The sequence below is a fragment of the Heterocephalus glaber genome, unplaced genomic scaffold (assembly GCF_053883595.1).
Source record: "Heterocephalus glaber isolate CG9 unplaced genomic scaffold, H.glaber_assembly_v1.0 deba00001446, whole genome shotgun sequence".
Classification (NCBI taxonomy): domain Eukaryota; kingdom Metazoa; phylum Chordata; class Mammalia; order Rodentia; family Bathyergidae; genus Heterocephalus; species Heterocephalus glaber.
In genome coordinates, this window is record NW_028258298.1 from 9,586,568 (window position 1) to 9,610,392 (window position 23,825).

Genomic DNA, 23,825 nt, shown 5'->3' on the forward strand with positions numbered 1-23,825 from the left:
CAGGGCCAAGGAGGGCAGGTGGGGTGACTGGCCTGAAGGTTTGCTGCCTTGGGTACCGGCCTGGACCCTTCTTGCCCCCCTGAGCTTTAGGCAAAACCTTAGTGAACTGAGAACTGATGGCTGGCACAAAGGAGAAGCAGGACAGGAAGGCCCTAGGATCCAGCCCTAAGAGAACAGGCTGGGCCCACCCAGCTGCAGTGTTTGGCTCCGACCCCTCCCCTGTAGGCCACAGCCGGTCATTTGCCAGGTCTTGGTGGAAGGATGGGCTTTCTCTGCAAGGGCAACCATGTGAGAGGACCCTTCATGCTGGCCTCCAAGCTGCAGGCATCCCCTTGCCCTTCGCTTGCTGGGCACACACTCAGCCCACACTTCCGGTGTGCCAGGGGAGGCCCTCCAAGCACTACTCAGGGAAAGGGAGACAGTGGCCTCGGACAGTCTCCAGCAAGCCCTCCCCTCCTGGGACTTCTCCTGGTCCCCAATGTGCTCATGAGCACAAGCACTGCAAGAGGCTGTCACTAGACCTCTATGGGCCTCTTCACTAATGGTGCTCAATCGTCCACCATGATAAGTGCTCATCCTATAGCGAGCACATGGCCATCCAGAGATCCAAGGGTTGTCTGCTGGGGCCAGCAATGTTTGTGGAGCTGCTGCCAGGCACGGGGCTCTGGGCTGGACCTGGCAGGGGCCTCGCCCCACAGGGTGCTCCAATGCCTTCCCCCTGGCACTGTGAGTCTCTTGGTAGGGCCACAGCCAACAAGCACTCTGCCCCATACAGTGGAGACTCCTCAGGCTCTGGGGCCAAGGCAGCTGGAGCCACTGTGAAGGAGTGAAGTGCACAGGCAGTGCCAAGCGAGGAGCTATCACAGCCGTCTGAAGAAGTGGCCCCCCGCAAGTTTCCTTGTCACCTGGTACCTGTTCCCTGCTGGGGAAGGAGCCAGCTGGTGCTGCAAGGGTCAGGAGCCAGACACTGGGTACCCCTGAAATGTTACCAGAAACCTCTGCAGTAGGCTCCAGTCTCCTGCTCAGTGCATGACGCAGGCCTCAGAAATTAAAAGACAGAACTAAGAGAGACAGAAAGCGAGGAGCCAGGATGACCAATGCTGGTGCAACTGCTAGTCCAAGCCACTGATTTTTATTGATAATCAATTGGGGTAAAGGCAAGCTATGTGCAAAGGCATTACTACATGAGATGATGTGAAGTGGTGCAGTTTCTATGGAAATTAATGTAAGCAAGGCTGGTAAAGGACAAGACAAAGCATTCTTGAATTAGGAACAGAGTAGACAAAATATATGGTTGTACTTAGAACATTGTGCTTCTAATGAGAAGGTTTTAGTTGTCTGAATGCAATTTGGGTGCAAGCTACTCTGACCTCATGTAGGCTTCAGAGGGACTCGGTTCTATAAACAAGCCCATTGTGGGGTTAACTCTCCACAGCCTGCACTGCTTACAGCCTGCTTTGGGCTTAATCAATATTTCCATCTCCCCCTAGATTTCTAGGTCCGGCTCTGCTGCATATGACCTCAAGCAAGTTGCTTCATCCTGCTGAGCCTCAGTTTCCAGATCTGAGTACTTGGGATAATAAGAATGTTTGCTTTGCAAGAATGTTGTGAGGATTAAATTAGACAACAGGTGTGCAGTGGATTTGGGAGTCTATGTTTTGTTAAAGTGATGGTTGGCATTTGTCAACCTCTCCATTAGCCCTACCCAGTACGCCACCCTAAGGAAGGGCCACCCCACCTGACCCCTCTGCTCTTCTTCTGCAGTGCCACCCGATGACCCTGTCATCCTGGGGGGACCTGTGATCAGTCTTCGCGCCGGGGACCCCCTCAACCTCACCTGCCACGCGGACAATGCCAAGCCTGCGGCCTCCATCATCTGGTTGCGGAAGGGAGAGGTCATCAACGGGGCCACCTACTCCAAGGTGAGCCTGGCAGGGTGGGCAGGGAGGGGCTGTCTCCGGGGCTCTCTGCAGCTCTCCTCTGTCTGCCTTCTCATTCTTTGTCTGGCTGTCTGTATCTTCTTGTACCTTTCATCTATGTCACTTTGTCTCAAATGCCATGTTTCTCCCACTAGAGTCTCTCTCTACCCCAGGCTGACACTGGACAAAGTGAAAACCCTAGAATAGGACATGGTCATGAGAGGAGACTCAGGGATGGATAAAATGCGGGAGGCTGAGCTAGGTGAGGTGGTGCACACCTGTAATCACATACTTGGGAGGCTGAGGCAGGAGGATTGTCATGAGTTCAAGGCCATCCCAGCCTACATAGAAAGTCTCTGTCTCAAAAAAGAATGAAAAGAAAAAAAAAAAGAAAGCAGGACACTGCCACTATGATCTGAATTGATTGTGTCCTCCCAAAACCCACAGGTTGAAATCCTAACCCCCATGGTGATGGCTTTAGGAGATGGGGTCTCAGATAGGTGATCAGATCATAAGGGTGGGGCCCTTGTGAAAGGCATTAATGTCCTTATAAAAGAGGCCCTTCCACCATGTAAAGACACAGTGAGAAGACAGCCATCTATGAACCAGGTTTCTGGCCCCTACCCTCAGTGATACCTTGATCTTGGATTTACTGGCCTCCAGAACTGGGAGAAATAAATTTCTGTGGATTATGTGCCACCTAGTTTATGGTATCTTGATACAGCAACCTGAATAAACTAAGACAGACGCCCAGTTAAATTTCAATTTCAGAAAAACAATAAGTAAATTTTTGGTGTAAGTATGTTCCAAATATTGCGCGGGATATATTACTGGACCATGTGTACTCTAAAAAATTATGCTTTGTTTGTCTGAAGCTCAGATTTAACTGGGACTCCTGTATCCTTACTTGCTAGATCTGGCCTCCTCCCCAGGGCTGCCAAGTGAGACTTGTTAGGTTCTGCTGCATCCTGGTTCCTGACTCCGGGGCCAGGGAGTCAGAAATCCACCCTACAATCTCTCACCGTGCCCTATGTCTGGCTGTCCTCTTCCCCAACTCACATAAGGAACCATGGTGGAAAGTGCTTGGAACTGGCCTCTGGCTTAATTTTTTTTTTTTTTTTTCCCTGTAATGGGGAGGGGCACTCTACCTCTCAGCTACATTCCCAGTCTTTTTTTATTTTTTTTAAATTTTATTTATTAAAAAAAATTTTTTTTCAGTACAGGGATTCAAACTCTGGACCTGGAGCTTGCAAGGCAGGCGGCAGAACCACTGAGCTAAATCCCCAGCCCTATTTTTTATTTTAAGATAGGGTCTCTCTAAGTTGCCTAGGCTGGCCTGGAATTTGCAATCCTCCTGCCTCAGCCTCCCAAGTAGCTGGAATTACAGGAGGGTAATACTATACCCAGCAATATTGTCAGTGAGTTTGTGCATACGTGCATGCATGTGTGTATGTGTGCATGCGTGTGTGTGTGTGTGTGTGTGTGTGTGAGAAAGAGAGAGTGTGTATGTTTTATAACATTTTGACAGCTTGGGGCTTGGCAGACCCAAAAATGGGTTGCCTCTCCCAGAGTCAACCAATTCCTACAGGAAGCAAATAACTTCCTTTAATATGCAAACCTGCTAATTCTGAACCCACGCCCCCTTACCTATAGTAGCTGTGCCTGTAGTACCTGGCTCCCACAGTCCAGGGCATTATCCTCAGGGCCACGAGTCACAAACTCTAGGCCAGTGGTGGCAAACCTATGGCACACGTGCTGTAATGGGCCATTTGCATCACTGAAAGTTATAAAAGGTTCACCATCACAGCTCTAGTCAACCCAGACCCCAGAGCCCACTGAATTCATCTGAGCTGTCCTATCCTACATACTGTCCTCTGTCGACCCATTCCTTCCCTCCCAGCCACGGTACAGGCTCAGACACACTCCCTTCACTCCCTCTGCCCTAGTGACCCCATGCTCCCCACCTGGCCCCCAAGGCATGGTGCCCTGGCCTCTTGGGAACCGGAACCATGTAACACCATCTTTACCGTGGCAGATCTGTTGACCTTGCTATACCTGAATAAAAACAAAACCCTGTATACCTTCTGAAACAGCCAAATGCCCCTCCAGGAAACTGTGTGGAGTCCCCATCAGGGTTTGTGTGCTGCAGAGCTTTTAAGAGGACAGGGACCTTCGAGGGCAGCTTCCCCAAGCTCTGGGGACGGAACATGGAGTGCCTACCCGGCCCGGCCATCTGGTGGTGCCACCAGGACTGCAGACCTCTAACCAGGAGACTGCAGTCTCCTGACATACCAGCCTGTGCTTGTCTGTCCCCTCTGAGGACAGCCACCCTGTGAGCCCAGAGCAGTCCAGAACCCCAGTGCTGTCCTCCAGCTGGGCCCTCTGCGAGAGAGTGGGGAGGACACAAGCTTCCCTGCAGCCCCCACTCACCATTGGCTCCTCTTCATGGGTCCTGGAAAGAGAAGAAAGGCCCTGCCATCAGCAGAGGATGTGAGGCAAGCCTATCCCTGCTCTGAGGGTGTATCCTTCCCGCCCCTATCTGATTACCCTGCCAAAGGGTCACCCCGTCAAAGTTTGGCCACCACCCAAAGGCCAGGGCCAGATCCCAAGACAAAGGCCTTCCCTCGGGCATAAGTCCATCCAGGGCCAAGCTGCCTCTTGGGGGATAAATCTGCTCACATCCTGGGCTGGAGCCACACTGTGATGTTGTGAAATTTGAAAATGAGACAGAGGGAGATCATCCAGAGGAGGATGGAGAGGAGAGGAAGGCATGCCTTCCAGTCCCTCCCTGAAGCCAGGCCAGCTGGCCCCTGCCGGGGTTTGTATCTCCACCTGGAGATGAGAGAGTCAATGTCACCCAGTGGAACCTGCCCCAGGACCTCCTTGACCCAGCATTCATCACTGTCCATGTAGTAAAGGTCCCTCAGAGAGCCTGGCGCCATGCCACTGGAGACCAATGAGGGGCCACACTCCCCACTGACTTTGCTTGGGCTCCTGTGAAGGGAATGATTGTAGGAGCACCTGGGCTCACTCCCTGTGTTCAGTTTCCTCCTGGGTGAAATGAAAGGTTGGAATCAAGTGTCCTGGAGAGATGCTGTAGCTCTGACAAGCTGCAAAGCTATATCCTGGAACGTGCGAGAGGGGCAGAGTCCAGCAGACATCGTCTAGAGTAGGTTTTAGGGGCTGTCAAAACCCCCTCATCCCTCCCTCTCCAGGACAGAAAGGACCATTATCATAGACAGCACTTCTGATTGATTTCCAAAGGCACAGCAGCCCCAGACAGGAAAGCATAAGGAGGGACAGGGCATCAGCAGCTCAAGAGAGGAGAAAGAGTATATGTGCATAGGCACACACAACCAGGCAGACTCCAAGGTTGCCAGGAAAGATCTCTCGGGAGCCTTGACAGCCCTTAAGTCTGCAGCCCTCATGTTTGTCATTCAGTAGGTGGGAAAGCCCAGGGCTCAGAAGCTGAGTTCTCAGAAGCTGAGAACTTGAATCCTGGCTCCATTACCTTCTTTCTGTGAGACTTAATCTTCCTTTGCCTCATGTCCTCATGTGGACACCAGGAGCAACAATAGCACCCAGGTCAAAGGGTGATTGTAAAGACTGAGCCAGAAACAAGTCTGGCACAGTGGGTGCACAGTGAGCACGGCCTGTGCTCACTATGGACTGGACTGTGACCTGTCCCTCACTGTCCCCTCACTGACCTGGACCCACCTTGCCTCCTGCATTTTCCAGAAGCTGTGTTGGTGTCAGAGTAGAGCAGGCCATGGAGTCCTACAGACCTGGGTTCAAACTCAGGCTCCATTGCCTATTATGTTGACTTGATCTCTCTGCCTCAGTTTCCCCAGCTGCAAAATGAGAAGGGTAATAATGATGGACACCTGTTGGGCTTGCAGAGGGACTTAAAGGAAGGTATGCATTAAAAGTACCTTGCAAGGAGTGCGACATGCAGTAAGGGGTCTATGCACCTTTGCTAATATTATTAGCTCCCTTCCCCCAGAGCCCTGCCTTTCCCAGCCCCAGTTCCCCTACTCCAAAAGTCACACGAGTCTAAAAACCACAGCTGTGGTGGTTTCAAAACCAACCCTGACTTCAGAGTCTGTGGGTTGCTAGTGAACCTGGAGAAGCAGAGTGATTTCCATCGTGTGACTCTGCCATGTGGCTCACAGGAGAAGAGTGACTCTCACAGCTGCCAGACACTAGGCCCCTTCCTGGAAAATGACAGCAAGAGGGCATGCCCATGGGCCCCGGACCCCACACAAGCTGGCTATAGCTTCATGGCTGGGTAGGGCCTTTTGCATTGCCTGCCAGGTCTGGGGGTGTCTGGCTGCCTTTTACCATTTATCTTCCTGGGCATTCAGTCCCAGGCAGCTGGGGACAGCTGGGGACAGCCAGACTACTCATTCTTCCTCCTTCTCTGGGCCTGATACCAGAATGGAGGTCACATGGCATTCATCTGGAAACCAGCAGGTCCACAAACCCCAGGGAGGACAGACAGGGAAGAGTATAGGCTGAGCCCAGAGCAAACTGTCTCAGCCTGGCCCAGGAGCCACTTCCTGCCCATCTATTTGGGGGTGGGGGGCCTGGGGTGTAGTGAGGTTTTGGCCCTGCTGTGCTGCAGCCAGGTAGGAGGCTTGCTTGATCTTGGAGGCACAACCTTCAAGCCCTAGCTCTGCTTCTGTGTTTTCTCCAGCCTCAGACTGCCTGTCTGCTGAAGGGGACCCTGATGACTACCCAGCATAGCCTCATTTGGGCTCATGCTAAGGAGCTAGCTCAGAGATTCTGCTAGGGAAAGGGCTGAGGACTGGCATCCCCAGGGCCTTCACCCTGCACTGCACACCCCTCCCCACTGGTAACCCCTTGCACTACAGCCCATCCATCCAGAATCTCTACCCAGCTCCAGTAGTGTGGCAACCACCCATCCTGCCTTTCTCTGTGACCCTAGGCCACAAGGCTGGATGCAGGACTGGGGCACATGACACTGTGCCATCCTACGCTTTACCCATATGCACCTTATTCAGTCCAGGTGACACCAGGCATACCTGGATCCCCAAGCAGCAATAAAAAAGGGAAACAGAAAAATGATTTTGAAAAAAAGGACACAGCAGGTGGGGGAGGTGAGTGGGGAGGGAGAAGAGAGACGGCCTTGTTGCCAGGCAATCAGGTCCGCTCAGGGCCTCTCTAGGCTGTTTGCATATCAATGAGCTTCCCTTATTTAGCGCCAGGGTTAGGGCTCCCACTGCGCTGCATTTCCTCTGGCCCCTGGCTCCCAACGGCCTGGCCCAGGCCCAGCTCTTTGGAAAAAACACAGCTGCCCATGCTAGGCAACTGCTCCAGGGTGCACTGGGTGCCCCACTGCCCAGCTGGTAAAACCAAGAGATAAACTCGGGGTCAGTTAGGGGAGGGTGCACAGACAGGAAGCAGCACCAGAACAAGCGCTAAGTCACTGGAGCAGCCCAGAAAGCCCCTTGGAAACCCCTTGGAAGCAAAACCCCCAGGACCAGCAACCAGCATTCGTCTCTCTGAGAAATGTTCCTGGCATGCTCATCCTGGGCACACGATGCATTTGTGCCACACGTGTACCCTGGTCCCTATCTGTGCCCTTGGGAACACCATCACCTGGCAGGCTAGGCCTGGAGTCTCGCAGCGTGTTAGCCCTCAGTTGGAGGGAGGCCGGGAAGTGGTGGCTCCGGAAGCTACCATCTCACCTAAGGAATCCACTTCCTCCCAGAGCTGATCTGCATGCTAGGGACGGGTTTCAGAAGCTGGAGGTGGGGGCCTTGTGCCTGCAGTGTCCCCAGAGCCCAGTGCAGTGAGAGAAACAGTGGGAGGAAGAAGGCGCAGGGCTGTGACAGGAATCAGCAAAGGACCCTGGACTGGAACCTTCAAGGCCACTAAGTCCCAAAGCTTCATTTGCATATGAGAAAAGAGTTATAAAAGGGGAATTGAGCAAAAGAAAAGAGGAAGAAGAAAGGAGAGGTAATGATGGGAGGGATGAAGGGAGAAGAAAAACCTGGGATGACGGGCTGGGGATTTAGCTCAGTAGTCCTGCCGCCTGCCTCAAAAGCGTAAGGCCCCGAAAGGCCCCGAGTTCAATCCCCAGTACAAAAAAAGAAAAGAAAAGAAAGAAAAACCCAGGGTGTGGATGAGCCACCCCACCGCTTGGCACCTCTGCAGGACCAGCACCCCCATCCCCCACCCCAGGGCATGGAGGCCCCGTAGTCAGCCTCCAGCCCAGCTGGCCTACAACCTTGACTTTTCCTCCCCTTCCCTGAGGGAGAGCTGGGGCAGGCCTTCGACCTGAGGCACCTTTGACCTGACCCTGCCACTCTGGCCCTCTCCTCTTTTCCTTTGTTTAATGAACACATCTCCCTTCTTCTCTAATTAGGTGGAACAAACAAGTTGAACCAAGATTTTTATTTCCCAGAAAACCACCGCCCAGACCCAGTAAATGTGTCATTAATCATCATTCTAGGGCAGAGGAGCAGGCTGGGCTGGGGAGGAGGGGAAGTAGGCCTGGGGCCTAATTAGGGCCAGGCCTCCCTGCTGCCCCTGCACTGCATCCACAGGCCCCATCCCAACAGCCAGCCCAGATCCAGCCACCCTAGAGGGGTTCTCAGAAAGAGTCAGATTTATGTCACCATCCCTTGTTAGCACCTCAGAAAAGTAAAGAAAAAGAGATGAGGAGAACAATGTCGGCCCCTTCCCTCCTCCCTTCACACTACCCTAAGGTCTTATTTTCATCCAGGAAATTGTTTCTTATTATCGCTTAGCTATTTATAGTCCTAGTGAGGTCTGCGGAGCAGCCCCAAGCCATCAAGGTAATGTGATGCCGGCTGAGCTCCCTCCCGAGCTGGCTAAACCACACTCCCCGCAGCCTTTGGGAGCGCCTCCAGTTGAGCACCCCAGCCCAGAGGCTGACCTGAAGACTACCTTGGGAGCTACTGCAGGGACTGGCCACATCCCTCTCCCCTAGCGGCCAGCCCAGCACGGGCTGTCACTGCTCCTCCCAGGAAGGGAATCGCTAGGAAGCCTCAGGCCTGTGAGGCCAGCTTTGAGGGATGCTGAGAAAGGCAGGGTTGTGCCTGCCCTGGGGCTCCCTCTAGACTGTTAGGTCGGACTAGGCCTAAAGCAGGATGCTTGGATGCAGATGGATGCTCAGGCCAGCTGCTCCTAGTCCCAGAGGCCACAGCCTTGCCCCAAATTGAGAGGGTCCACACCGAAATGAGGACCCAAAGGGCAGGTTCTGCTAGTCTACTGATTGCAACTAACTGGTCCAGTAACTGGCCTCTAAGATAAATAATTACTGTGTTTCCACCCACAAGGTGCAGCACATAATTACCACCCTCTGGTGTCTCAGGGAGACAGTACAGAGGGATACTACTCAGAGGTCCTCCATCTGTAAATTCAAGTCCAGCTCTGCCCAGCAAGTTTCTGACTCACTTTGAACTGTTTTTTCTTCCCTAACAGAAATGATGCTCCTTTATTTCCAGGCCCTTGAGAGAATTAGAGATAATACCACCACTATGTTATGGGCAGTCTCAAGCAAGTAGAGCCATCTATTGCCTGGCTACCATCCTGGCAAAATACAACTGTGTCCCACTCCTACCCCAAGGAGTGAAGTTCCTTTCCAGACAGGAAGTCTTTGAAGCTGAGTAGAGTTCAGTCCTCACCTGACTGTTCCTCTCACCCAGCACATGCTCCCAGGCCTGTGCCTTCCTTAGTGAGCCCCAAATTACTGGTGAAGTAGCTGAAAAGGGGCACAAAGGAGGGGAAGAGTAGGAGCCATAATGAGGGAACCAGCTATAGAATGGTATTTTGGTCCAGTAGGAAAAGGCAATGGCCTCAGAAAAGAGGAGACCAATGGCCTCAAAACTTGTGCTGGTTTCCTAGAGCTTCCATAACAAAACACCACAATTGGGTGCTTACAACAACAAAAATTCTTTCTTTCACAGTTGTGGAGTCCAAGTCAGAGATAGAGGTGTCATCAGGGCTGTGCTACCTCCAAAGACTCTAGGGACAAGCTTTCCTTGCCTCTTCTAGCTCCTGGTGCCTTCCTGTCTTCCTTACCTGTGGCAGTAGTATTCAAGCTCTGGCTCCACTATCATACAGTGCCCAGAGTCTGTGTCATCTCCTCCTCTTAAAAGGATACTTAGGTGAGGGCCAGGGATTTAGCTCAGTGGTTCCAGAGCCTGCCTTGCAAGTGCAAGGTCCCAAGTTCGATCCCCTGTACCGCCCCCTCCCCCAAAAAAAGGATACTTAGGTGGGCCAAGGATTTAGCCCAGTGGTGCCACCGCATACCTTGAAAGCCAAAGGTCCCAAGTTCAACCCCCAGTATAACAAAAAAAGGACACATAGGGCCTTCCCTCTCCAGGATGATCTCATCTCAAAATCCTCAATCGATTAATAATAACTACTCTGCCGAGACCTTATTGTCAAATAAGATGGTATTCTAAGGTTCTAGGTAGACACAAATTTGGGGAGCTATTGTTCAACCACTTCAGGACCCTAGTGCTTATGTTGCCACCAACTTGAAGTATGAGTTTGGTCATATCCCATCACCTCTCCCAATCTCACCTGTTTCCTCCCCTGTATGGTGGAAAATAATGGCATCTGTCCTGCCATGGTGCGGTAGGGTCTCTAAGGAGATCAAGAAGCAGAATGATGTGAAATGTTGCGAGGGTTTACATTGAACAATAATGAAAGAGTGAGGTGCATTGATTCTACCCCCAGCCCTACCCAATCCTTCCCTCACCCATCTCCCAAACTCCACCCTCTTCTGCAGACGGTTACTGGTTGCAAACCATCCCCTTGCCTCCTGCAGACCCTATGGCTCACCCGGACACCAGAGGCAGAATAGAGGTCAGCTCATTTCTACAAAGGACCTACCAAGCATGGCTTCCATTAGGCCCAGCCTGGTTGCTCTTGTTCTGATTTTCAAACTTACAAGTCCAGGCTGATTTTCAAACATGATGGCCATCTTTCCAGTTTCTTTTTTCTTCCACGGTCCAGCACTGATCCAGGCCAGGGAGCTAAGGATAACCAGAAGCTCTAATGGAGACAGACACCCCACATCTCCTGAGCTAATCCCCCCATCCCACACATATGTCTGTTCTCTGCTCTTCTCTCAGAGCTGGAGTCTGTTGTCCACCCAGGCCATCCCAGCCCAGTGAGTGACATGCGGCCTCCTATCCCTTCTATCGCTTCAGACCCTGCTCCGTGATGGTAAGAGAGAGAGCATCGTCAGCACCCTCTTCATCTCCCCTGGCGACGTGGAGAATGGACAGAGCATTGTGTGCCGTGCCACCAACAAAGCCATCCCTGGAGGGAAGGAGACTTCGGTCACCATTGACATCCAGCGTGAGTGCCGATCAGCCCCACCCAGGCTGGCCAGGATGGGAACCACCTGGCAACCCTGCCCATGGTCCAGGCCATCTGAAGGCAGGGGCAGTGCCCACAGCTCTTCGCGATGGTCACTTTCTGTGTCTGGGCAGGAGGGCCATCTTGTCCTTCTTACTGTCTGTCATGGGAAGCACAGTGAAGGTCCTTTGCCAAGGACAGCTCAGACACCTTTATAAGGTGGAGCTTTCATACCAGTAGATACAGTCAGCCACTGGCCCTGCTGCTGGAGACGAAGCCAGGGCAGAGACGCTGGGAGCTGAAGGGCACTGGGGCTCCAGAACATGCCCTGGAGAAAGTATACAGGCCACTGTTATGGAAGAGGAAGCGCAGCTGTATAGTCAGCCCATACTTTGCTGCATTATCTCATTTAATATGTTTGAGGCACCATCTAGGGTAACTGAGGCACTGAAAGGTTAGTTAACTTGCCCAAGGCCACAGAGGTTTCAAGCCCAGGTTGAAGCAGGTTTGCTTTCCAGAGTCCACCAAAGAAACCCTCACTCTACTCCCACAAGTTCAGTCTTCAGCAGGTGTCACATGTTGCAGTTAATATTAACAATAAGGAGACTATAAAGGTTGGCCAGCATCACCTCCCAGAAACCACCTAAGGGAGTCTCCCAAAGGTCTCCTAAAGACTCCCTATGGGCTCGTCAACCCACACAAACCAAGAAGAGCTCAGTAAGGTCATTCCAACAGCCTGCCTATCAAGAGAGGATTAGTTCAGGTGTGAAGCACCAGTCCTCAGAAGTGGACTTTCCCCTCTCAGATGCCCCTCCCTGCCATAGAACATAATGTCACTGCCTGCTGGTGACCACTTGGTCATAGGCTGAGTGACAAGCTGGGGCTGTGCGCTGGTGTTCATGTCCTCCTCAGCAGCTATTCATTTTAAAGCAAATGAACTTAAAAGCACCTTCTAACAGCCCTGGCTCCTCCAAGGCCTCTGAGGTCTCCACGGCTCACCAAGGAGTCAGAGTCCATAGGGGCCATGTCTTAGGTTTCAGGAACCCATTGTGGGCAGACAGCACAAATGCCCAGAGCCCTGGAAGAAACTGCTTAGATCCCAGAAGGAGGAAGAAATGGTTGTGAGCATCCTCTGGCTTCCAGGAACCTGGGCACAATGGTAGAGCTCTTGGGAAGGCTCCTCCTTCACTATCTTATTATCTAGTGCTTAGGATCTAGTATCTAGTGCTACCAGCTACTAATACCCTCCCTTAACTCCTCCCATGCAGCCTAAGGCTCCTTCCACTCCTCCTCAGTCGGTGAGAGCCAGGAGGGCACCAAGGGCACAAAATGTAAGGAGAGGCTCCCTCTGACTGGTCCTGTAAGTACAGGGTGTGTCCCAACAAGGAAGACCTCCCTAGATTCTGCACCCGGGGCTCCTCCCTCCCCTGGCCCCAGTCTAGCCCTGGCTCTCAGGACCATCTGCTTTCATCCAGGTGAACAGCTGTGGCACCGAGCAGAGGCCAAGATGCTGTTGGGCTGGGTGGTTCAGTATCCAGAACAGCCTCACACCCATGAGCTGGACAGGTGTGAGCTTGTCACTTCTCCCCAGGGACTTTGATTCCTGGTCTGATTTGATCAATGATGTCCAAGGTCTCATCCAGCTCTAGGACTGACTGTGGCTGAGGACTTTCTCCAGACACAGCCAGATCTGGAGGAGAGGGCAGGAGACAAAGCATAAAAGCCCCTACTTCCAGGCTGCAAATTGTGGCCACTGTGCTGCTCCCTCTCCTCCCTCCCTCACCCTCATCCCCAGCCTGGGCAGGAGGCTGTGCCAGCTACAGAATCCTGCATTAAAGAAAACGACCTAGTTGGCTCCCCTACAACAACAACCAGAGCCCTGGCAGGAAGAGATGAGAAGAAGCAGTGTTTCTGCTCCAGACCATTAGCCATCACCCAGGGGAACCTCTCTCAGGGACAAGAAAGTCATCATTATAACCGCCCCTGGCTACTCAAAGACATCCTCTAGACGAAGTCCAGCGAGGGGACCTGTTCACCAGGCTGCACGGACGATGGGGTCCGCATTAGACGGCCAGGTCTCTGGGCCCGGTCTGGAATTCTTTCCAAGGACATCTCAACCGCATCAGGCTGGGGCCATGGGAAATGTGGCCAAAGGCTCAGAACCCAGGTGCCTGGTTTCCTAGATGGGCCCATCCAAGGCAGTACAGTGCTGTGGTGGTTTTAATTCTGGCTCCATCACATACTGGGTGAGGCAGACCTGAGTAGTTACTTGCTTCAGTTTCTGCATCAGGACACAGCAGTATTCTTGCTCACCTCCTAAGGCTGCCGTGAAGGCTAAACAAAATCATTCACGTCAGTGCCCAGCACCATACCTGACCCATTATGAGCGCCATATCTACTCCCAGGGGTGTGGCAGTCCCTCCCAGTGCCTCCAACCCCCCAGGCTGAGGCCTTCATCCATCTGCCCCAGCACTTGTTTCCCGGACAGAAGGTGTTTAGATGTGCCTGCTTCGCAAGGCACAGCCTCTTCATGCCTCCCCCGCCTTGCTCCTTCCTCCTCTGTTGATTCGTTTGTTCATTCCATACAGTCCAACTATTTGCTGTGGACACCACAGCCTGGATCTGAGCCGCCTTTGCAAACCTGCTCATTTTCTCAGTCAACCAAGAAGCATCCAAACTCAGCAAAAGCACATTTGTTGTTTGTTTCCCTTGGTCTTTCTATGTTACCCAACGGAAGACAAAGCCCCCAGATTGAGTAATGGGAGAGAAAGCTTAACACCCCCAAAGCCTCGCCACATCTGGAGTCTGTGTCCAGCTGCCAAGTTTCAAATGGATGTGCTATAAAATCACTGAGTCATGAAGTTTCTCTCTTATCCCCCTTCATGTAATACTTCCCCTGAAAACACACAAGCACATGCACACTCGCGCACATGCACACATACACACCCACGCAGGTTGCTGATGGAAACACTAACAGACTCTCAGCTGTAACATCTGTTCAATGTGATCTCAGTTCCACCAGCTACATCAAAGCTGCCCTACTGCAAGTTATGCAGCTGACATCACAAGTGGGATTAAAATCATGTTTAATAGTTGGATATGACATAAACTATTTATACCCCTGGAGCCCAGCAGGCTCCTGAAAATTCAAATCCTGTGCATTCAGAGGAGGAGGGTAGAGAGAGGGATGGGGGTGAGGCTGGGGCAGAGGTGCAGACGAAACAGGTGAGGGGGGCCCTCCTGGGGCCTGTTCTCTGGAGGCCCTTAAGGACAGGCTGGGGACTGGGGACTGCAAGGAGAGAGGGAGGAAGCAGAAGAGAGCCCTACCTAGGGGGAATGACAATGGCAGCCAGAGGGGTGGCCAGCAGCCTCCATGTGCTGTGTCCCTGCCTCTTGAGGGCTCCTTCCTTTGTAAAGGACACTCAGGTGAGGGACGGGCCTCATGGAACTTTCCCAGTTCCACAGCAGGGTTCCAGATCCCACTGAACTGACACCATCACTTCCTGAAACAAGAGCACTAGGTTTCACGAGGACATGGGCCAGCTACAAACTGGGGACCAGATGGCAATTACCAATCTCCTGTTCCTCCAGACACACTTCCCCACAGTGAGACACAAGCTCTTCCCTGGCCTCTGAGGATGCACAGTTTAGCTGGCCAGCCTGGCAGGACAGGCTCAGGCCCCTGCTTCAGCCTTCCCTGGAAACAGGGACAGGCTGTAGGTGTAAGGAGGGGATAGCTCTTCTGGGAGATTGCAGGAGAGTTCTCATAGCAATTCCTTGCTATATACATCTTTATGATCACTTAATTTGTGCCTTAAGAACTGAGAGTGAACTGGTCAAAATACCCATCTGTGCCCATCAGCTTTCAATCATATAGCAAATATCTGAGAGAATGAATTTAGGTAAGAGAAAAGGTTTATTTAGGCTCCTGGTTTCAGTGGTTCTATTCCTTGATCAGTTGGCCCCACATCATAGCAGCACATCATAGCAGGAGAGCATGTGAGTGGGAGAAAAAAGAGAACAAAGAAGAGACTGAGGTCCCACAAACTCCTTCAAAGACATAACCCCAGTGGCCTAAAGGCCTCCCACAGCTCCCATCTCTCAAAGACTCCACCACCCCCAATAGCACCTCCGAGGGGCCAAGCCTTTAACACATGGACCTTTGGGGCCATGAAATCCCACTGTAGCACCATTTCGTCCCTCATGACTCTCCATGAAAGGGGAGCAGGCAGGCTCCTCCAGCAGCGATGCTTCCTGGAACCTGGGGACAAGGTGGGGAGATCAGGCTCCCCGGCACAGGTATCCACCTGCTGCTCATCAGGGTTCTGCAGATGCCAACACAGCCCATGGGTGTCTCCTGCAACGGCAGTGACCCTTGGCCCAGCTCCGGCACACAGAGCAGGAGCACAGCAGTCATATGATCACACTCCAGGCTCAGCCCCAGCTGGGAGACTGAGCGCTGGCTCTCTGGGGGTCTCAGACCCCCACTTGTAGACTCAGCCAGGATCCAGATGCTTGCTCCCTGTGGGGCTTCTCACAAGGGCTCAGAGGGGCCAGGATTTTTCTTAATGGCCTCTGAGAAACTGAGTACTAACTTTTCTGAAGATGAACCACACACCTAGAAAGTCCCCACAGCCTTCCAGCGATTTGTTCTGCTTGTGGATGGAGACCAGCCAGGAAGAGGCAGCCCAGGGTCCTGGCTAGGCTGAGGGGTCCGCTGTCTTTGGACTCAGCCCAGAGCTGAACTCCAGCCAGGTCTCCAGGGCACAACAAGGGAGAATGGCTGACTGTGGCTCACTGTCTCCTCTCTCCTGGAGGATGGCTACCCAGGGCTGCCAGGGCCAGCAGCAGGGCCACCCAGCCTTGGAGGAGGTCTGGAGCCAGCTCCTCGTGAGTGGGCAGGACCAAGGCCTCTCCTGGGCTCATCTCCACCTCTCTGCCTCTCTGCTGAGGACCCCTCCAGCTGTATTCCCACCTTTCTGTCTCTCAGGGTCTGTTTCTCCCTCTCTCTTTTCTCTGTCCCTCATTACTTTGGTTCTTCTCCCCAACATGCTGTCATTTTCTCTCTGATATTGAGCTTCCCTTGGTGTTTTTTGCTTTCAGTGCAAAATCTTTGATTACACATCCCTATATCTCTGTCCACCTCTCTCTCATGCCTTCTGTGCAGATCTCTGAGTCTCTGGGTCCTGTCTCCCTTCCTCTGTCTGACTTCCTGTCTCTTCCACCTCCTGCCATTTAGCACTTCAGAGCCTGGCTTCTTACCACATCAGAAGAGAAAACAAGCCCCCGCCCAGGATTGAGGGCCAATGACACCAGTCAGGACTGTGGAGATGATTACGCTGATGAAAGGGTGTAAATGCCACTTCCACCTTACCAGAAGCCCCGGAACCTTTACACAGAGAAATCACAAACAGACATTTCAAAGACAGAAACTCATGCTGAAATGGGGCTAAATGTCCATCTCCCCTCCCCTGCACCCCTTCTCGCCTCTCCTTCTGAAAACTTTTGTTTTGCTAGAAGCTGGAAGTTGGGCAGCGTGATTCCTCCCTGCCTGGGGGTTCATTTCAGTTCCAGACCTTCAATCCTCCAGGGAGTAGCAAGGCCTCCCGCTGAGCCCTGTCCCACTTTGAAGTGACCACCAGGGTGGTGGCTGCTCTGAGAGACTCTGGAGGGTGGGATCTCTGGCCTTTACTCTCCCTGTCAACCAGGGGGCTTCCGGCACCATTCTTTCCCCGTTCACAAGTACATCTCTCTTTCTCCGTGCAGACCCCCCGCTTGTCAACCTGTCGGTGGAACCACAGCCTGTTCTGGAGGACAATGTCGTCACATTCCACTGCTCTGCAAAGGCCAACCCTGTTGTCACCCAGTACCGGTGAGCATCACAGTTGCAGAGCCACAGGCTGGCCCTCCGCCCTCCGCCTCCAGGCCTGTCACACGGAGTGTCCCTTGCTGCTCACACATGGCCACAGTGTATGGCTCACATCCATGTCCAAAGAGCCTTCCTCCCTTCCCCTACACCCAGCCACCGGCCAGCCAAGTGGATGTTTCTTTTCCTTGTTCCATAGGAGGAACAGCCAATACCCTTTTGCTTAACAGCTTGTTTGACCCTCTTTCTGAAAAGAGAGGTTCCGGTAAAAAGTTAAAAGAGCCGGGAGAGTCAGTCAGTCTGTCCTCATCACTGTCCCTCAACTCGGGTCTGGTTGTACCCGGGACCCTAAGGGCCCATGGCCCCCATAGGTCCATGCCCACAGCACTGATGGAAGCATCACTGTTTTTTCCATGCTTGTCTCTGCCTTTTGACAGAGCTTCTCGAAGGCAAGAACTGCAATTTAGTCACTTATGGCTCTCAGCATGCAGCGCAGCACGTGGCATAAACTAGGGGCTCCTTACCCGAGTCTGCCTGATTGAGTGAGCTCACACAGCCACCCCTCTGGCACCTCCCTGCCCATGCACCTCATCATGTGGGATTTCAAAACTAAGTGGCCCAGAGGGGTTCAGGACAAAACCCTCCTCTCAGATGCCTCATGGAACTCACAGAGGCCCCAAGTCTGCCCTATCCCCCACAGCCCAGGCCTGGTGGCAGAGAACAGGGTGTCACCTCTGCCGTAGATCTGGGTTATTAAGCTGTAGCCTCAGCAAGGGCCAAGGATGCTAATGGTCCAGACAAGGAAAGTGGCCGGCCAGTGGGGGTGGGAAGCAGGGAAGACCTGAAGCATTGCAGGCCCAGCGGGCAGAGTGAGGGCAAATGGACCAAAGAGGCAGCCAGAGACTCAGGTTGGATGTTAGGAGAGCTCCCTGCAGTGGGGATAATTAAGTAGCACCAGGGAGGGCATAGAGCATCTCCCAGAGGATATGTTAAAGTAGGATGGAAACCCATCTGTCCGGCCTGACTTAACCCTTCCTTGCACTGGAGGCCATAAGAACCAAGGACCAGAGGTCCCTTCCTGGCTCCCAGCAATCCTGCATCCCAGTTAGATCCAAGGGGCAGGTCTGGCTTGGCTGGGTATCTGTCCCAAAGTGAAAGAAGACGCAGAAAGAAAACCTAGTAAGATGCCTTTCCTCTGGACCTGCACCTTCCAGGCTGAGCTTCTGGCCTCTGTCTGCTCCCAGCTCTCGGCTCATGGGCCCTTGATACCAGGAACAGTGTGCCCAGAGAACACCTCTCACGCCGGTTTCCCAAGGCAGCTCTTCTCACCCCCTCACCACTCTCACTCGAACCCCAGCAGATACCCTGCCCTCTCATCCTCAGGACCATCCCCCGAGTGCCTCTGGGGCCCTGGTCACCTGGAGACCTGGGGATCAGAGGCTGGGCAGGCAGCAGGCAGCAAGCCCAGAAAGCTTCTGGCCACACCCCTGCCTCCTGGCTCCTGCAGGCTGTGGGGCCTGGCTCCCAAGGCCAACCACTTCGAAAAGATGGAACAATATGAAGAGTTGGGCATGGTGGCACATACCTGTAATGCCAGCACTCTGGGAGCCTGAGGCAGGAGGATCACAAGTTCATGTCCACCTGGTCACTAAGTCACTAAGCTTAGTGCCTTAGCAACCGCTATCTCAAAATAAAAAATAAAAAAGGGTTGGGGTATAGCTCAGGGCAAAGTCTCTGGGTTCAAATCCCAGTCCTGTAAAAAAGGGAGGAAGAAGAGGTGTAAATCTATACAGGGAGAAGTCATTCTAAAGCACACATGGCCAAGTGTGAACAACTGGCAGATGGAGGTGAAGAAAGATGGTAGTTAATGTGACTGTTCTGTAAATCTTCTCTGATTTTGAAGTTTGGTTTTGGAAAGTAAAAAGTTAATGAGCTTGCAGGCTTCCCTGGGCGTTGGTGTCAGGGGAATTCCCTCCCTCTCTGTCCTACCTTGTGGCTCTGGGGACCCAGGAGCACCTGGTGCACCTAGGAGCTGTGAAGGGCAGAGTGGGGACTCCTTGCAGGTGGTCACTGGTTTTTACTCATCACATCCCTCGTGCACTTCTGATTAGCCTGAAAATATGTCAATGCGGGCTTGGGTTCCATCCGGGGCTCCAAAAGCTTTGGGGAAGCCTTCAAGTCCCAGAAAAAGATGAGAGCCAGGCTGTGAAGGATGGAGGCTGCAGGGACCTGTGCCTGTCCTGGCTACTCAGCCCCTTCCCCCAGCGAGCACTCACCAAGCAGCCTGGAGTTTGCAAGCACATTCTGAATGCAGGGACCCAAGAGGAACAGCCTTAAGCAAATCTCATCACATAAGTACATTGATTTTTCCCAACTGACTTTGACAAAATCATGGGAATCTTTGTTTCTTTATTTCCCTTTGTCTTGAGTGCTTCCTCCCTGGTCCACCTAAGAGGCTGTAATCTCCGAAATTAAGCAGATGCTCTCCCCAACCCCAACACCCTAAAAGAGGGCATGGCCGGGCATGGCTGTCTCTTCAGCTGCCCCCAGGGACCAGGAGCCCAGGGCCAGCAGAACAGGCCTGAGCGCAGCATGAGGCTCCCCGAGCTCTGCGCTCTGAGGTGGCCGCAGACAAGCTCGGGGCTGTCTGACATGCCAACCTGCCAGCCATGACACACCAGGCCTCCTGATTCTGAGATATAAATAATTAATCCTCTTACATTTGTTCAGACAAAATTAGACATTGATTGGGGAAGGTTTAAGCTGAGTCCCTTTTCAGAGGGGCTGGGAAAGATGTGGAAGCAACAGCAGGGAAAGAGAGAGAACATACAGAGAAGGAGCCGGAAGGAGGAGGCTGAGCCTCAGACCAACAGGAGACAAGAGGGGACCTGGTTGGGTGGCCAGCTACTGAGAGGCATGTTCAGAGCCTTCTGCAGGGATCCCTCAGGCTTGTTAGGTGTGGGAGGGGAAAACACACTGAGGTGTGAGCAGAGGACTCCTGAGGCATGGGGTACCAAGGGTGCCTTCACCAAAGTCCCTGGTCTTGGGCTTCTGAGGATCCAGACCCTCGGCTGCTCCTGCCCATGACCCTGGGAGGGGACAGTCAGAGAGCCTCTCCTGCTATCCCAGCACCTCTAATGGAAGACAGGCCACACAGAGGGCCATTTCAAACAGCATGCCTCTGCTGGGGCAGGAAAGCCTCCTCTCCCATGGCTGTCTGGGTCCTCTTGTCTCTTCCTCTCTCACTCCATCCTGGCCTGGGAAGGAGGATCTGCAGGACCTGGAATGCTGGGCTCCAGGCCTGCAGGGCCCCAGCACTTCTCCTGCTGACTCGGGCCAAGCAAGTGGCTTTCACAGGGAGGGCCCCCAACAGAGAAGAAGGAGAAGGCCCATCTTCTCCAACAGCCCCCGAGGAAGAAACAGGGCCACACCATCAAAGCCAGCTCTCTTGGGCCCCAGCCCCAGCAGCCAGTGCCGAAAGCCTCCAGAAGCAGGGCCATCTCCCCAAGCCTGGTCTCTCAAAGTGTCCCACTCAGACCCCCTCACTTCCACAGGGTAGAAGGAGTAGTGGGACCCACATCCCCAGCTGTGTCTGGAACTGAATTATTCCACCTCAGACAGGGGCCGTGCCTGACTATTAAGTCTGGTCATTAAATTAAAGTTAGGAATTGAAATGATTCATGAATAACTCATAATGGTTTGTTGGGAAGCTCCTTAAGCTCTCAGGGAGCTATGGTTTGCTCTGTTGTTAAACTATAATTGTTATTATTAATGGTGTTCTTAATAATTACCTGATATTAATTCGTGATAACAACTGCACAACTCTGGCCTAGGTGATCCATGAGATTCAGAGAAATGGCCATCTTTCAGGGCTACATGGGCCACACCAAGCCAAGGAGCTGGGGAGGGAAGGAGGAGACAGGACACGGAGGGACCAGGAAAGTCCCAGAGCAGAGGGAGGGAAGGAGAGGCAGGGCCACAGGAATGCTCTCACATGAAACACTCACACCCCAAAACAGGCCGAGCTGTGGCAGAGGGAATCTGTCTAGATTGAGCAAGGTAGGAGTTCTCTGCTTCAAAGAGGCACTGCTGTCCACGATAGGATGAAAAGCAGAAAGCTGTGAGCTCTCTCTCTTTAGGGATCTATAATGAGAGCCCACCTTCATACATGTGTGCACATGTGTACACCTGGGCCCTCATGTGTGCTCACACACATGCGTGCACTCATTTCCACTCCCACATATGCACATATGCAGGCATGTAAGCATGCAGACTCACACACGTACACATTCACAATGAACACACAACCCCCATGGTCTGCAGCGCTTCCTGCACATAGCAGATGCCTGGTGGCTTGTCCAATGCAGTGAGCACCACCTCAGGGTCGAGGCCAAGCCTGGGGTACTGATAAGCCAAAAGGCGCTTCCTGCCCCCCTTCCCCCACAAACCAGGGCTAATGGAGCTGCAGCCTCCAAAGATCGAATCCAGAGCAGGAAGGTAGATGCTGAGGAGGAAGATGGGCAAGTGCCATCCCTGGGAGGGAGGCTGAAATGACATCCAAGGAGAGAGGGGGCACCAGGAGGGATGCACACTGGGGGCAGGAGCCAGAAGCGAGTGAGGTGGCTGAGCGGGACGAGAAGAGCTGGTGGGATAGGTCTCCATCACAGCTTTCCTACATCGCACCTTGCCTGGAGACCAGGCTCCAAGAGACTCATTTTTCTCTCTGCGTGTGGTAGGGATGTGCATGCAGGTGTGCGTGTGCAAGTGTATGCATGTAAGGGCACACAACATTGGACTGTGGCCTCTGAGGTCAGAACTAAGCCTCCTTTTCTAACATGGCCCAGGATAGGCCCGTAGTTGTGCACAGAGCAGGACAGGCAGGCTGTCTGCTGCTGACAGTTGGGTCGACCATGGTCTCGCCAGGCAGATGGACCGGCCACCTGGGTAATCAAGTCATATCCCTCCAGAATATAGGGGCCACTAGTGACCACAGCCCAAAGCCCACTGTTGCCACGACCCCCTGGGTGGGTGAAGACCGACTGTTTCCCAGCCTCTGAGGACGCCCCTCTTTGGAGACTTCCACTGAGGGCCCCACAGGCCCAGTTGCCCTGAGGGATGGACAGGGGGACAGCCATGCCAGGGGAGGTCCCCCTAACCCCCGGCCTCTGTTGCAGGTGGGCCAAGCGGGGACACATCATCAAGGAGGCATCTGGGGAGGTGTATAGGACCACTGTGGACTACACGTACTTCTCAGAGCCCGTGTCCTGCGAGGTGACCAACGCCCTGGGCAGCACCAACCTCAGCCGCACAGTGGATGTCTACTGTGAGTGCAGCGATGGGCAGCTTCTCTGAGCCAGCTGGCACCAGGCAGCCCCTGGCTGAGGACAGCAGCTGGCTTCATGCACACATGGCCACTCCGCATCCCGAGCACATAGCGCTCACGTTTACGCTCCTCTGCAAATGACCCCACCAGCCGGTGTCGGCCCACGCTGCTCCACAGATTACAGTGGACCGGGTAGCCTAACTGAAATCGGGGTGGCACAGCTGCTCTGGGAAGCTCACTCCTGGCTTACAGACAGCTGCCTTTTCTCTGTCCTTGTGGGGCCAGCCTGAGAGGAGAGGAGAGGAAGCAAGCTCTCCTTTGCCCATCCTCATGACCCGATCGCCTCCTGTTACCCAGTGTGACACTGAGGTTAAGTTGCAGCACAGGAATGGGAGGGGCACAAACATGCAGTCGCATCATGAGTAGATACTGTTGTCCCCTTACCTAGATGAGGAGACTGAGGCCTGAGGCCACATAGTGACTATGTGTCAAGATGAGAGCAGAGGCCCATAATGACCCAGTCTGCCCCAGGTTCACACATTCCACTGTCCCGCTGAGGGGACTCATGACCCTTCACCCTTCCCCACCGATGGCCTGCCAGGGACCCGCAGAGAGTTGGCCCACTGCTAAGGGCGGGGTGCTCTCAACAATCATTCACGCAGGCACTGCCCTTTGCGGTTCCGAAAGCACTTACAAACTTCCTGTTTGTTACCTTCCGCTGCCCCCACAGATGCACTCTGCTTTATGGTACAGGACTAGCCCCAGGATCCGGGCCCCAGGTGTTGGGTTCTGCCCCAGAGGCGGCTCCAAGACCTGCCTGGCCAGCAGCCTGCACAACCTGGGGACCTGTGGGCCGAGGCCTGGGCTGCAGGCCAGTGGGTTGCGGGGCGGAGAGGAGCATGCGTAGTGCTGTCCCATGGGCAGCAGAGGTGAGAAATGGGGCTCAGAGGGCTTCAGGTGGCTGAGAAGGAGGCTGGAGGAAGAGGCCAACCCGAGGGTGCCCGGTGGGGTGCAAAGGGCCCACAGAAGAGCTCGAGGGACCCACAGCCTTGCCTCCCTCGCTCCTGTCTCAGAGCAGCTGGGCAGAGGCTCTGGGAGGACTCAGTGAGTGACTCCAGGTCAGGACCCCCAAGCCTCTGCCCACCCACTGGGGTGGGGTACCCCAGACTTCCTGAAGTCTGTTGGGATCCAGACAGAGGAAAGGAGATGCAAGGGCCCCGGGGGATGAATCCACGCCAGTGCTCACCACTGCCTCTGAGGCCTGAGAGAGGCGGGGCTTGGACACAGGCTGTCCTCCGTACTTCTGAGTCCCACCCCCAGGCCCCAGGCCCCACCAGGGCAGAGGACAAACATG

The 23,825-nt window shown here is 53.6% G+C and overlaps 1 protein-coding gene across 6 annotated transcripts in view; it reads left to right on the forward strand.

Annotated features, from left to right (window-relative positions):
• Kirrel3 (kirre like nephrin family adhesion molecule 3) overlaps positions 1–23,825 on the forward strand; it is a 584,234-nt gene that overhangs the window by 538,195 nt on the left and 22,214 nt on the right. For all 6 annotated transcript variants that reach the window (XM_087214246.1, XM_021242765.2, XM_087214242.1 and 3 more), the window contains 4 exons: positions 1,765–1,922; positions 11,132–11,282; positions 17,049–17,154; positions 22,323–22,471. In XM_087214246.1, coding sequence (XP_087070372.1) covers positions 1,765–1,922; positions 11,132–11,282; positions 17,049–17,154; positions 22,323–22,471 — 564 coding nt within the window. The remainder of the gene's footprint in view (positions 1–1,764; positions 1,923–11,131; positions 11,283–17,048; positions 17,155–22,322; positions 22,472–23,825) is intronic.